The sequence below is a fragment of the Gracilinanus agilis genome, chromosome 4, assembly GCF_016433145.1.
Source record: "Gracilinanus agilis isolate LMUSP501 chromosome 4, AgileGrace, whole genome shotgun sequence".
NCBI classification, from domain to species: domain Eukaryota; kingdom Metazoa; phylum Chordata; class Mammalia; order Didelphimorphia; family Didelphidae; genus Gracilinanus; species Gracilinanus agilis.
The window spans coordinates 451093718-451109469 of NC_058133.1; the positions used below are offsets into that span (position 1 = coordinate 451093718).

Below are 15752 nucleotides of genomic sequence, written 5' to 3' on the forward strand. Positions count from 1 at the left end.
AACTCTGACAAAGGTCAGTTGGTCCCAGAAGCTTGTGAAGTGTGGAGGGGTGAACTGGGCTCTGCTTTCAAGCTGAAACCTTGCCTAGAATCTGGGCTTTTGCCTTTGGATTTTTGGAGCTTAGCTAACTTCTCTTGACCTTCCCTGATCTTCCCTATATCATTCCCATATTACCTTCCTGATTTCCTGTGGGCTTTGGGAGAAGGGTGGATTTTTGTGTTGTAGCAATGAGACTTTGAGGATTTAGTTCCCCATAGACAAGTAGGGCTTACCCTTGAAGCAAACTATGCTTTGCTTCATTGTTTTAGTATTCTCTAACCTCAAGGGCAGCCAAACTTCCCCAGCCTGAGAGAGAGAGGGCTCTCTTTCAGTCCAAGCCATTCCAGTGACCCTCCCCCACCTTGAGCTTCTCCCTAGCGGCTGTTAGGGAAACCCTGAACTCCTCCTGAACTCCTCTCTCCTTGATAATCAACCCTGAAACTTTAATAAACTCCATTGTTACCTATTCAAACCCTTTGCTAAATCATTGGCTCGATGATAAGTGAGGTTTGAAGGAGGGAAGGAATTATTCCTGAGGGAAGCTGGAGGCGTCCATCTTGGGAGGAAGTAGTTGTCTCTATACTTCCTCCCAAAAAACCCTTCAGTTTCATTGACAGGGAGGAGCCTCGGGACTCCTTCTTTGTGGACTTGAGAAACTGACTTGAAAGCCCTCTAGTCAGATTCTAACCACTTCTGACTGGCCCTAACCTTTGTGTCTGTAGAAATACCATTTTGCCTGGAAGAATCCAGCCTTCCTCCTCAATATCCTCCGGCTCTAGTCTGAGTGTGTCCCTATTGCAGCTGCCTCCCCTAATTACCTCATCATCTCCCTTACCGTTCATTATACTGCCTTGTCCTCTATTTCCCTAAACTCAGCCATTCCCTTACATCTCTCCTTACCACCTCAATCCACTATTGCACCCTCCATTCCCACCAAAGGACCAAAACCCCCTATTTACCCTTTATTTATTTACTTTTTATTACATAATCTAAGATTACTCACTGGCCTTCACATACAATCTGAAACTTTTATTTCTCCTTTTACAGTATTTCTAGATCCAAAAAGTAACAAAATATAATTTCATATGATCTTATTCAAATTGTATGATGATGCTCATGAAAAGAACAAGCGGGACCATCAAAATTATATGAACTGAAGATCATTTGAATTAACAACATATGCTTAGTTTTTTATTTCAATGCAAATATGGGAATAAATGGAATAATGAAAAAATGCTAGCAAATATGGATCAAGAATAAGGAATAATAAAAGCCAAAGATTTGTATGCTACATAAAACCATTCTAGATCACAATCAACAAAGATTCCTATAAGAAATCATTTTCTCCCTCAGTATTAGTGAAGGCCCCACACTTGTCCTCTTACACAATTCCAGATACATTTCTAGACTAGGAATACTTAATCACTTGGAAATCCATGAATACATTTCAAAGGGTCCCCCAAATTGGATGGGGAAAAATATACCATCTTTATTTTAATGAACTTTTGTTTTCCTTTGTAACTATATACATCATATATATTTAACAATAATATTAATATTAGCTTTTACATAGTGCTTTAAGGTTTACAAATCACTTTAATAGTATTATCTCCTTTTATCCTCTCAACAGCCCCAGGAATTAAGTGTTATTATTTTCTCCACTTCAATGATGAGGAAACTGAAGCAGATAAATAAAGTGACTTGCTCAGGGTCACATACCTAGTACATGTCTGAGAAAGGATTTGAATTGAAGTCTTTTTGATTACAAGTCCATCACTATCTACTGTGTCTCCTCTATGTAGATTTTACCAATCTGTTAAAAAGTGTTGATGATATAAAAAAATTAAAGAATCCTTAAAATAAAGAAAATGGAAATGGTATTGAAGAAATATAGAATTCTATAAGTATATGTGAGGAATATTGTCTCTTTAGACAGAATGTAAATTCTTCAAGGAAGGGACTATTTCGTTTTTCTCCTCACATTTCCAGTACCTAGTACAATATCCCAATACCTATTTCCTAAAAAGCATTCAATAAATGTTTGTCAGTTGATCAATAACTACTAATCAGGTCCCCAGTTTTATCCAACTCAATGAGGATTAAAAAACACTGTTGTTATTGTCACATCCTATTGTTGGTGATGCCATTTGGGTTTTTTTCCCCAAAGTTACTGGAGTGGTTTGCCACTTTTTTCCCCATTACATTTTAGAGATGAGGAACTGAGGCAAACAAGGTTAAGTGACTTATATATCTAGTGTCTAAGGCCAGATTCGAACTCATCTTCCTGACTTCAAGTCTGACCTCCTGTGCCCCCCAGCTGTCCCATGTAATTTTAGCTAATACTAACTCTATCTTTTGTATCCTCTATACCTCCCTCCCAACCTCACTATAGTCTTAATAGTTGTAATAGCAAATAGCACATTTGTATGTTTCAAAGATTAAATACAATCAATGTTCATCAAACACCTGATACGATGCTCAGCATACAGTAGGCATTTGATAAATATTTTATTTTATGTTCGAAACATACAAAATGTGATATTTGGGGGCATATAAAAAGTCATTACTATTTAGAGGAAAAGAAAAATTTTCAGAGATGAAATTAGGAAAGGAAGTGCTTTCATATAGCATCTACTATGTGTCAGGCACTCTGCTCAATGTGTTTCACATATAGTATCTAAGACCAAATTTAAAATTCAAGTCTTTCTGACTTCAGGAATAGCACTCTATCCACTGTGCTACCTCACTGCCTCATAAATTATGAATTGGGTTTTAAAAGAATGGATAAAAATTCAATGAATGAAGAAGGCAAAGAAGGTACTGTGATAAAGAACAGCCTGAGCCAAGGCTTAGGCTCCCAAGCCATGGGAAAGAGTTGGGTGGGGGGCAGTCAGTTAATATTAATGAGTAGAAAATTATTTATTCAGTTATTTGGTAAAAATGATAAATAATTCTAAACTTATAAAATAGCTTACGTTTCTATATTGTTCTAATAGCCAAAAGATTTTCATCTATGTTTCATACCTCCCAACAACTCTGTGAGATAGGGGGGCAGATATATTTATTTTCATTTAGAGGAGGAAAGAGGCCTAATGGTTAACATGTCCAACATCATCAAACTGAGAAATAGCAAGGGCACTAGTTTCATGAATCAGTTGAGTGTTTTCTCTGTTACATTGTTCTATTTATTTAATTTGAAATTATTTTTCATGTAGAAACAATTGAATTGGTCCCAAAGGTCTATCTGTGATCCTGTGCTAAGTGACCTGAATTCTAAGAAATTAGAATATGCTGGTTGGGCCCTTCTTTGGTTAAATCTGGAGAGATTTTGTTTTAATCAGAATTTTTTTGTTTTGGTTTTGGTTAGGACAACGTAAGCTCTTTTAAGAGCAAGGGGCAATTTTTGTTTTTTAATCTCTAGTTTGAATACCTTCATGGTCAGAAAGTAGGTGCCCAATAAAAATGTCTTAATTGGCTGGTTGGTTGGTTGATTAGTTGGTAGAAGGAAAAATATGTTCCTGAAATTTAGAGGTTGATAGCCTTCAATATAGAACTTTAACATTGTTGCTTATTATTTATATGTCGCATGTATCAAATATTTGAACCTATGTAGAAATTCTTCATAAGATGAATTCTCTTGTGTAAAGATCTGAAATCTAAAATATAGTCATTTTGAACAGATGATAGTAATGTACAGTATTTATTCCTTCATACCCAGAAATAGTTTCTAATTATTTGATTTTTCTGACCATATTATGCTCTCCTCGTATTTGTCTGGATGGTCACAGTAGACTAGAAAGGTTTTATTAAGAACTGAAAGTAGAATTGTAGCCTTTTTAAGAAACAGAATGATCAATCCAGGTAGACAAGACTTGAGTTTATTGATAAAATTCATATCTTCCTTCTGAAGGTGACAGTTACAACAAACTTGGGTTCAAAAATAAAAGATATTTTGAATGACAAATGTTCAGTTTGTAGTCTCAGTTTTTACAGGTAAACTCTTTCATGATAAAAGACCAGGTGAAAATGAGTCAGTGGAATCTGGTATCAATTAATTTAACAATTAAAATAAGAAATAATAACAAACATTTATTTTCAAGTCTTACATATATTATGAAAAAATAGTTACAAAAGAATTGTGTTTGTGAGGTTTAAATCTTAATTCTAATTGCATCTATCTGAAAAAAAAAGTTCAGAGGGAAAAGAAACCAACCATGGGATTTGGATAGTGACTTGTATAAATTGAGTTTAAAAATAGGCTCTTTTAATGAATAGTCCGCTCATATGTTGCTTAGCAACTAGGTAGAATCACATGACCTATGGCCTTAATTAAAAAAAAAATAGAAATTGTCATATTGGTGGGGTGGGCATACACTATTTGGGACAATTACTGTATTGCATTTGGCATCAGATTCAGGAAGTAAATGTTCATCATTGATCATTTAAAAAAATAACTAACTGCAGAAATTCATAAATAATTGCTTAGGTTCCAGTTTAAATATTAATGTGCATCAAGAGGAGCACACTGAAAAAGTGTTCAGATGACAGACAAGAGAGGGGCAATGACAGATCTAACCTTTGACTGCACAAAGAATTAAACAAATCTCTTTAAATACAAGTACTTTTCATACACATTTTTCCCACCCTAAAATATAAACTTGCTTCCTTTAGGTATATACAGGTTTATAATGAAATCATGGATTCTGAACAGAGAAAAAAAAGTCTGAGGTATAGCACCATAGAACTTAGCACCCTGGAGGATGCCGCTTCTGTTTGCAATTCATCAAAAGGTAACAACAGCAGAGAAGAGTTGATTTGAGTGTGTTGCCAAAGGTCTTCCAGTTTTTTGCCACCTGAGATTTTTTGGCGACTTCAAATAACAGAGCTCTTCAACATCAATATATACAAAGGGATTTTATTATTATTATTATTAATTATTATTATTATTATTATTAACCAGAAAATGGAGTTGGAGTCACTGGAAATTACAGCTTTTATTTCTCATAATACATACACAGTATTTATTGCCATCAACAGAGTTTTGTAATTTTTATAAAGTTAGAGCCAGATGCAATTCGGAGACACATGCAAGTTTTGGAAATGGACAAAGAAACTAACAGTATAGTACTGTACATAAAATAATTACAATTTATTAAACACATCTTCTTAGCACCTCCTGTGATGGATGGGAAGGAGCACCATGTCTTTCCTATATATATATGTTGTTGATGGATTTTTGTTTGTTTGCTTGTTGGTTTTTTTTTTTTTTAAAGAATAGCACCAAAGGAATCCAAATAAAGGAAGGAGAGGAGAGAACAAGGAATGAAAAATCAACCCTAAGTTTTCCATCTCTGCAACAGTATACATGTCTTTCATGATTTTTGAATAATTTTAAGTCATGTGATTCTGGCCCTACAAGGGCAACACATTTTCTAAATAATACATACATACACAGCAAGACATTTTCTACACCATCCATATTCAAAACTTGCATGTGGCATGAAGTGGGCTGGTGGTACCAAGGTGAAATGTTTGTCAGTTTATATGTTCTTTGCCCTAATCTTAACCGAGGAAACAAACTGGTCCGACTTCAAATCCAAACTTCTGATTCTGATCTCCAAAGTCATTAATCATGACATCAACAACAGGCACTTGGTCTATCTTAGGGGTGTTGATTTCAATCACACTCTTCCCAAAGCCTTTTCTTGACTGTAAAAAAAAAATTAATTTAAAATGATTATCTATAAACCACACTTCTCACAAGTCTTTTCCTGAATATACTCTATGTTTTCCCAAGACCAAGCAGAGAATAGAAAGGGGGAGAGAGAGGATACTTTTACTTTGTTTCTAATTTGTTATTTCAATATTGCCCATTTCCTTGGTTTTATTGAAACCTTTCCAAATGAATCATTGGTGAATATATTATAAGATGTGCAGGGAAATAGCAAAGATGGAACCACAGTACTATGTACAATGAAGGAATAATATGCTATTAGGAAATGACAGAAAACATATTATGAAAATGGATTCTTTTTGCTGGATCATAATTCATAAGTAGATTATATTTCCTTGCTTTTATCATGATAATTATGATGCTATTCAATAAATAACCATAATTAATTATTGATATTGTATTTAACACATACAAAAAACTTTACATTAAAATGTTATAATTATCTATAATTATAATTTAAAATATAATTTAAATGTTATAAATAATTTTATAAGAAATAGTTTAGTGGCATATGAAGCCAGGCTTAAAAAAATGATTTCCACCTCATGCTTGTTGACTTATTTTAGCCCCTTTTATATTTTCTTGCAAAAGCCAGGCATTGTTTTCTTGGTCATTTTTCTAATCTTCTTTTAAATTCAATGATACACACAACTGTCTTTTTATTGGCATGACTTTGGAGGGTTTATTTGCAGCAAATCCTACTGTTGCTCTGCTCAGTAGAAGGAACGATGGCATACTAGGGCTTTTTTTTTTTTTCCAATTGAATGCTATTGTTTTCATAGAGAAATTAGTTTGAAGTAAAGTCCAGAATATCAGGATGGCCTTCAACATATTCTGAAGATTGGCACTAAATGTCTACCTAATGGATAGGCATTATATAGCTGACACCTAAACAAAATAGAGGTGGTGTAGGGAAAAGCAATATCTTTGTAGAAAAAAAAAATCAACCTGAAGATTTTTCATCTGTCTTCTACTTGAAATCATGGATTTGATATCTGAGAAAGTGAGATCCTAATTCAGGCTTTAAAGATTAATTTGCTATGAAACTGTAGCAATAATATATGATGAATCCTCTCAGAAACACATTTCTTGTAAATTTAATATTTTTGCCCAGGAAAATGAGTGTTTCTCTCTCTCTCTGACTCTCTCTCTCTGTCTCTCTCTCATTCTCTCCCTGTCTCTCTCTCTCATTCTCTCTCTCTCTCTCTCTCTCATTCTCTCTCTCTCTCTCTCTCACACACACACACACACATACTTACATATAAATATATTTATCTAGAAAGATAAATCAAATGCCTATATGCAGGCAAATATATAAATAGGTTTATATGTGTGTATATGTAGAGTATATATATGTATGCATGTGGGTGTATATAGTACATACACACATATATGAAGGTAGCAATGAACTTCTATTGGTATAAAATTTAGTCGCTACTTCTGTCACAATTTATAAAATCTTAGTTATTATAACTTATTGAAGATTCATTTTCATATCCATAACGTCTAAAAAAGTCACAGGAATGATTCTCTGCTCACATTGCTTATGAATGACTATTGCAGGAAACACAGATTTTCTACATTAGCAGTATAAAACAAGCATGAACCATACGCTTGTTTCTTGTATGGCTTTAAAAAAAATGATACCTTTCTCTGTTCACTTAAGGGACTAATAATTCAAGGTGTTCCTTATTCACTCTATTAAAGGTATGCAGTTTTAAACATTGAATCCCATTTAAAATGGACATTCCTTTGTCAAAAGAAATGTGACCTGGGACTGAACGGAGACAATTGCTAAATAGCCTTGTCATTCTGCTAAAGGAAAAGGAAAAAAAGAAAAAAGAATTTGAGGTCCTACTTACAGCACAGCCATCATAGAGAGCTTTAATGTAAGGGTTGTTGTCATAAGACATTTCCTCATCGTTTGATCCCAAGAACCGGAGTGCTTTGTCATGACTGTCGGATGCCACGTCATACCAAGCAACTGACTGATGACAATTGTAGGTGAAATTTTGCCTGGCGGAGGCACTCAGAAGTCTCAGGAATGTCATCTGAACCATATTAATGGAATTCCCTTCCACGTCCAAGTAAGAGAGCTGTGATAAAAAAAAAATGCAGACATGAACATATCTCCTCCTCCCACGCAGCTCAGGACATCAGAGAAGGAAGCCTCTGATGGCACTAAATGATGCTCACACACAGGGAGACACATCTAGTGACACATTCTGACTGCATGGATGGAGACGGGCTTTCGGGACTAGAACTTCAGTTCTGTCTACTTTTGTTCCCGACTCATTGTGTGCCACTAAATAAATCATTTAAGCTCCTTGTCAGACTTTCCGAATCAGTTAAAATAATACTTTCATGTAACTGTCTCTGCTATATATCCAGATGAATACTTTTGAAGTGAAGTTATGTATATAAATATGTATATACGGATGAGACTTAATAGCGGTGGGGAAATCACAGTCATAGGATATTCTAAAAAGAGACTAAATTTAGTGTCTGGGGACGCTTCTACCTGTCTGACTTTTGGCAATTCAATCTAGCCCAGAGTTTCCTCATCTGTAAATGAATGGATTGGACCAGAAGAGCTCTGGGGCCTCTTCTCACTCTCTATTTATGATTCTGGGAGACTCACTTTGGCAAGATTTGCCAGACCTTCTTGGCCATTGGTGTAGCCATCAACAACCCATCACAGAAACATGTCACCATGTAGTACTGGAATGGAATTTTAGCAGAGACAAATATCAGATAGAGGCATAAAGGTATGAGACTCAAGATCTGAACTCTGGTTGAGTGTGCAAAATGTCTTACTATTATTGGGGTCACTGACTTGTGAGGAGGGTAATATTGGCAGAAATGTACTGCAGCCTTATGGGCCAATTGGAATTTGAAAGAACCTATTTTCTTTTTTTTTTTTTTTGAAAAATTATATTTAATTTAATTAATTTAAATTTCTTAAAATTAATTTAATTTAATTTTTAATTAATAATAATTAATTTAGAATATTTTTCCATGGTTACTTAATTCATGTTCTTTCCCTCCCCTCCTCTCACACCTTTCCCATAGCCAATGAGCAATTCCAATGGGTTTTACCTGTGTCATTGATCAAGGCCTATTTCCATATTATTAATATTTCCAGTAAGGGTGATTGCTTAGAGGAAAGAACCTATTTTTAACCACTTTGTAACATCAAATAATCAAATGGAAAATATATGTTATATGATTGTATTTCAAATCCAACAACTTTAAATAAAACAAATTTAAATTCAAATTAAGGAGTTCACATCTTTAAGTGTCTTATGAACATTTTTTTCTCATTTTAAATTTTCCCTCAGTAAATAACATTGCATAGAAGCTTCTAAGGCATAACAGACCAAAGAAAAGAAAACTGAATTTGAAATCAGAGGTATTGGGTTCGAATCCTAGGTTTTCAATTATCTTAACTGTGGGACTTATGGGAAGTCACTTTTTTTCCCTAGGACTCAGTTTTCATAACAATAAAATGAAAAGTTTGGACTGGATATCCTTTAAGGTCTCTTTCATCTCTAATTCTATTATCTCTGAATATCTCTGAAAAATTAATGGAATGGGAATATATTTTATTATAAATAATAAAGAAAACTTGACAGTGGATATAGTTTTAAGTTGAATATCTGTTTAAATTTTGTGTCTGCTATTGGCAAGGTAAATGAATGAACAAAGACAAATGAATTAACTTCTCTAAGCCACCTGCCACTCTCTAAGAGAGTTTACCAATGTGTTATTTAAAATTATCCAGTGACCAAAAAACTTGGGCTGCCCGACTCCTATGCTTTCCCCAATGGAGATAACAATATACTGTGGTCCTCAAAAATGGAAAGAAATTAAATTCTTTTCCATAGAATAAAGGGCTGGAATCCTATAGAAATACTGTCTTTTCTACAGTGCATATTCCCAATATAATTATATTAGGATGTTAAACTCAAGTGGTAAAAGAAAAGCATTTATTTGATTATATATTTCAGTGGAAACTCCATGTCCTTTCATTCTGTCAGAGGAATTTTAGTCTGTCATTAAACTATGAGAATGGCCCACTACATCTGAATTTGAGCAGTTTCCAGAATATGGAGACAGGTGCTTACTCTATGTAATTCAGCCTTTTACAGTGATTGTCTGGATTTATAACTGGAGCTTAACTTGTGATAGTAGCAATAAATGATTTCATGGAGCTACAATAACATACCAGTTTTCCTCTCTTAAATTCACTAAACCAGCTTCCTGGTTTCTCCTTCGGCCATGATGAGATTCTCACCTATTGTAAAAGAAGAGAAAGTTTGGGAACGTTACCAAGAGGAGGTATTGCGCATCTCTGTATATTTCTGGTAAGCAAAAGAAAATAAAATGTATCTTCTAACCTATTACTTTGTTAAAATTCAAGATCATGAGAAAAGCAGGAAGGGAGAAATACATGATGGCAACTTCATTTTCTGAAATTGGAAGGATATTTTTCCTTCCTTTATATGTCTCAAAAAATGTCTGGAGGTGGAAATGCACTAACAGCCACAGGGCTTTGTTTGAAATCTTAATGTGGATGGTAGCTCAAAAAGGTACTGCTGTTTCCAGTGACCATCTGTCAGCATGGAGAAATAAAATCAGTATAGTATGTTTAAAACAGACACTCTGAAGATCTCTAGCCAGAAAATAGCAGGCTCAGGGGACAAAAACCATGACCATGGAACTGGGTTCCTCATTTCATCCCCTGAAATATTTGAAGAAGTTCTTTATAGCTTTAGGAATACAGTAGCTGCTAAGATTCAGAAAGTGGAGGGGAGTAGGAGGAGGTTTCACAATAGGGAATAATACTGATCATAGGAAAGGGAGCTTATTTCCATTTCTATAATTTTCTCTCTTGCTAAGAATGGCTTGGCTATTCTCCATTGCATAAGCAGGTGGGTGCATAGTTGGGTTTTTTCCCCCCATATACACAAAGCCAACTTTTCCACTGAAAAGATCAGCCCTACATACAGCAATGTATGATGCCTTTAGGGGTTTCTGCACCTCTGAAAACTGCATATAATTTACTAGAAAAATGAGCTTTAGTGCAAGAATACAAATGAAGACCAAACTCTCCTCCTATGTAGTATACTAAATATTCTTTATATGCCTGTGCTAGGCGAGAATTTGCTCTATATGATAGTGATTTGCATCAAATTTAATTAAAAATGGAAAGCAAAGCCATTTATGGAACAAAACAGCAATTACGGTATCAACAATTTTGAGTACTAGTTTAATCTAGATGGACCATGCTACAGAAGAATGGTTTTTATTATATTCTCTATAGAGGTTATTCTCCAGATATGAATGTTATTTGAACATAATGTGCATCTTTGAACTATATCATGAAATATTTTGTCTCGGACATTAAATGCATAGAAAAAAACCGGTGCGCAGCTGTGCTGTGTCATGGGATATAGGGGAATTTTAGCAAGCAAGCAGGTGCATAGAAAATACATCTGGACCAAAAAAAAAAAAAAAAAAAAAAAAAAAGAGGGGCAATAGTTAACTCTGTGTATCATTTCATTGCCTTACTCATATTTATGCAAATGAATGTACTAATTACTCTGTAAGAAAAGCAGATATATGAAAATATGACAGTATAATTCTCCTGTTTAGTTCAATATTGCAAAAACATGGCAAGAACTGTCAACAATCACCACCAAAACAGATTGGTACTTACTCCTTCAGATTTCTTATCGGGGTAAATGCAAGTTTCTCCACCAGCTGTGAAGTTACAGTAAACTTTGAAGGAATCGCCAGAGCAACCTTGGTTTGGATCAATCCAATATTCACCTAAAAGACATGGCATTGACAACATGAAGGATCATTTTTAGAAGGGGTTGCCATACTCGGAGACAGCCAACTGGGCCTGGAGTTGGAAAGACCCAAGTAAAAATCCAGCCTCAGATACTTATTAGCTGTGTGACTCTGGGCAATGCACTGGATCCATTTCCCTCAGTTTTCTCATCTACAAAATGGAAACAATGATAGCACCTCTCTCCCAGGGTTGTTGTGAGGATAAAATTAAATATTTGTAAAGTGCTTTGAAAAGCCTTAAAATGTCATATAAAAAAAAGTCATTATTCTTATTAGGCTTATATATATGTATTAATACTTATATAAATTGTATTATTAAAAAACAATTTTCCACTAATGTGAAAGAAATGCATTTCTTATAAGAGAACTTGCTTTAATCTTTAAATTTAATTAAATTATATTAAATTATTTAATTTAATTACTTTAAATGAATTAATTTGATTATATTAAATTATTTAATTTAATTACTTTAAATGAATTTAATTAGAACTTGAGTTCTAATCCTATTCTGTTACTAAACACTAATAAGACAAGTGGGTTCCAGATCTAGTTTTAATACAATTAAATTCAGTTTGAAAAGTATTTCTGAAACTTCTGGGCACTGTGGACTACCAAGACAAAACTTAAAAAGTCTTTGACCTTTTAGAGTTTCTATTCTACGAGGGAGTTAGGATGCCGCGATGCTATCTGGACACCTCACTGTGTGACAGGGATGACTGTTCAGTGACAGCATGTTTCAGGCATGGCCTAGTAACTGATTGTATACCTGTTTTTCAAGACTCAGCTTAACTAAATATTAGGAAATCGTCTACATTTTCAGGAGCTCATGAAGGTTTTTACTGGTATCAAGTCAATTGGACAATCATCAAATGCCAGGCACTGTATTAACTCTGGGAACACAAAGAAAAAGGTAAAAAATAGTCCCTGCCCTCAGAAAGCTCCCAGTCTTAAAGGGGGAAACAAAGTGCAAACAATTATGTCCAAACAAGCTATCTAGAAAAGAATGTAGAGCTCCCCTAGAGGAAAGGTACAAATTTTAGTTTCCTACCATCTTTTTTTCAAAGAAGAGCTATAGTAAGGATAACAATCTAGAATGACAAACAGCTTTAGCTTCCCCTAACCATAATATACTACAAAAAGCTATGCTTTAAAAACATGGAACTAAAACAAATAAATAGATAGATAAATAGATAAATAAATAAATGAATAAATAAATGAGAATGAATAAATGATTATAGTTATTTGTAAATGTATCAAATATCACGACTAAACTTCAGATCCATTTGAAGAGGGTCTAGTTTTTAATCCAATTTTTAATCTTCATTAATATCCATCAGAGAGCTCTTCAAATAGCAGGTTTTCTTCCTATTTTAATGGGCCCATGTGTGAATATTCTATTGGGATAGAATGCAATCCAGCCATTATTTTCATCTTTTGAGAAAAGTCCCAGTATCTTAGGTATTGCTCTGTTCTCTCACATTCTTCGAATAACTGAACAGCTCAGGTTAGCCAATATGTCACACAAAGATTCAGTCAGGCATATGGCAATAGCCTCTTAACGGGTGTCCCTGCCTCAAGTTCCTCCTGTCCCTGATTCATCTTCCACACAGTTACAAATTGATATCTCTCAAGTAGAGGTTAAAGTGTCACTGATCTGATCAGTCAACAAGCTTTATTGGTTCTCCAGTGTCTATAAAACATCCTTTTCCTTGGCATCTAAAAACCTTCTTCATCTGGCTCCAAGTTATAGTCCTAGACTGACTTTATATTACTCACCCTAACACAATCTATGATCAAGACAAACGGATAGACTTGCTTCTTTTCTGTACATATTATGCCATTTCCCACCTCTGTGACTTTGAATAATATGTTCCCATCCTTATTTCTCCCTCTTGAACTCCCTCACCATCTTCAAAGACTCATTTCGACTTTTGCTGATGACCAGGAAAAATCTACTATGTTTACATTCTACATTTATTCATCTTATCTGTATTCTTCCTGCAGGATATTAGCTTCAGGAGGACAGGACTGATTTGTTTTTGTCTTTGAATTCTCAGAATTTAGCACTGTATTTGGCACATATTAAGGGTCTAATTGAATTTGTCAAATTGAATTAAATCTTTTTAATTCATTCAATTTCTTTATTTTTCATTTATTTCATATTATTTTGAAAATTAATTGAATTGCATTCAATTATTCATAAATTCATCTAATTTAATAAATTCTATATGATAGACCAGCTCCTTTCATGATCATGTATTTCCTTAATGATATTACCTACATTCCTGTCTGTATAGAGATAATCACTAGGCCTATACTAGGGCCTGGTTGTGTGTCCTCTAAGCATTTTTCTGTTGATGTTGGGTCACATGTAACTTAATTTGTTTGGGCATCAAGATATTCCAAGATTCACAACCACAAAATAATCACTTAGGGAAAGAAATTGTTTTTTTTTTTTAAAGATGAAATTTTGCACTGGGGAACGACTTAGCATTATTAAAAGCACAATGTGATTTCCCAGACACAGTCTAGGTCATCCTCTTCTTATTACTCAATTATGGGCCCAAGCCATAATCCATCTGTTGAATGTATACCAGATGTTATAGAAGAGAAAGATAAAATCCTAAATGGTAGTATCAGAATCCCAAAAGATAATTGCAGCCTAAAACAGTCAGTGGAAAATAATAGTACCAACTTTAATGGCAATCCATGAAATTATAGACCTAAGAGTCCTATATGAAATCTTATGTGGGGATTTTTGTAAGTAAAATTTTAGGGAAGCTTGGTTAAATAGCTGTTTATTCTTCTTAAATAAGAAAGTTTTAGTGTGCTACAAATTTTGCTACAGCAAAATATGGGATTAAAAAAAAATTAAGTCAGGCTACATTATGAAAGGTATAGTGCCCTGGACTAGAGAGGTGATGATAATCTTGAAATATTCAGTCCTGGTCAAGCCATATTTGAAGGAATTAAGATTATTGCACTTGAAGAAGAAGAAAGAACTAGTGAGGGAGACTATCACTGTTCTAATATTATAAAGGCTGACAAGTAAAAATGGGCTTGGACGAGATACATGACCCTAAAAGGCAGACTAAGAGTCATGAATGGAAGTGATGGAGTCTTAGATTAAAGAATTAGAAATATCCAAAAGGAAGAGAATGGGTTGATTTGGGAGGTAACAAGTTCCTCTCACTAGAAGTCTTCAAGCAGTCTGGGTGACCCCATGTCAGGAATGTGATAGAGTAGATTTTTATAGTTAAAAAAATGGATGACATGACCTCTGAGGTCTCCATCAACTGGATTTTGGTGATTTTTGTGGTTCTGTAAAATTACTGGCCTCGCTATTATTCATGACAATATGGATAATGGATCATTTTGGTCCATGTTTAGGACAGTCTCTTGAATTGAATAGAAATCTTACTGAGAACTTTAAATGTTCTGGGGCTTGATGCAGGCAGTATAAGATGATTCTCACAAAAGAAGTATTAGCAGAGGTTTATCTTTGAGAAAAAATCACTTCCATTTGCCCTGCATATAGGATATCTTTCATGAAAAACAAACAAATATCTGTGTGTGTGTCATTAACATGATGATGATGATGATAATTAGAATTTATATAACAGTTTAAGACTTATAACATGTTTTACTTATTAATCTCATTTGATTTTTCCAAAAAACTCTGTGAGGTAATTGCTATTATGATTCCTATTTTGCAGATGAGGAAACTGGGACTAAAAGAAATTAAGTGAATTAAGAGGATTAAAGGAAACTAACTGACTTGCCGGAGTATCTAAGGTAGGATTTGAATTTGTGACTCAAAGTCTAGTGCTCTCTCCTCTCTATCACCTTCGTATTTTGGTGCAGTTCTTTAGAAAGACTGCCAATGTGTTGGTCATTAGACAAAGATTTAAAATTTATATTATCTATTGTTAACTTAATATTTCTAGAAGTCTAAACTAAAAGAGATGTTTAGTATTTCTGCCTCCTTCCCTCCCTGTCCCCATTTTATCATCACTAAAGAAACTGAAGTAGGAAATAGAGACCAGCAGAACCGAGGGCTACATTTTATTTATCATTTCATTAATTCTTATGATCATCATCAACTAGATTCATCAACTAG

The 15752-nt window shown here is 34.2% G+C and overlaps 1 protein-coding gene across 1 annotated transcript in view; it reads right to left on the reverse strand.

Moving 5' to 3' along the window:
• Positions 1-5559: 5559 nt before the first annotated feature.
• The window catches only part of COL11A1 (collagen type XI alpha 1 chain), a 268654-nt gene continuing 258461 nt past the window's right edge, over positions 5560-15752 (reverse strand). Inside the window, exons 60-63 of the mRNA XM_044675498.1 lie at positions 11496-11608; positions 10002-10070; positions 7636-7869; positions 5560-5748 (exon numbers count right to left, since the gene is read on the reverse strand). Of these exons, the coding sequence (XP_044531433.1) occupies positions 5602-5748; positions 7636-7869; positions 10002-10070; positions 11496-11608 (563 nt within the window). The 3' untranslated portion in view covers positions 5560-5601. The remainder of the gene's footprint in view (positions 5749-7635; positions 7870-10001; positions 10071-11495; positions 11609-15752) is intronic.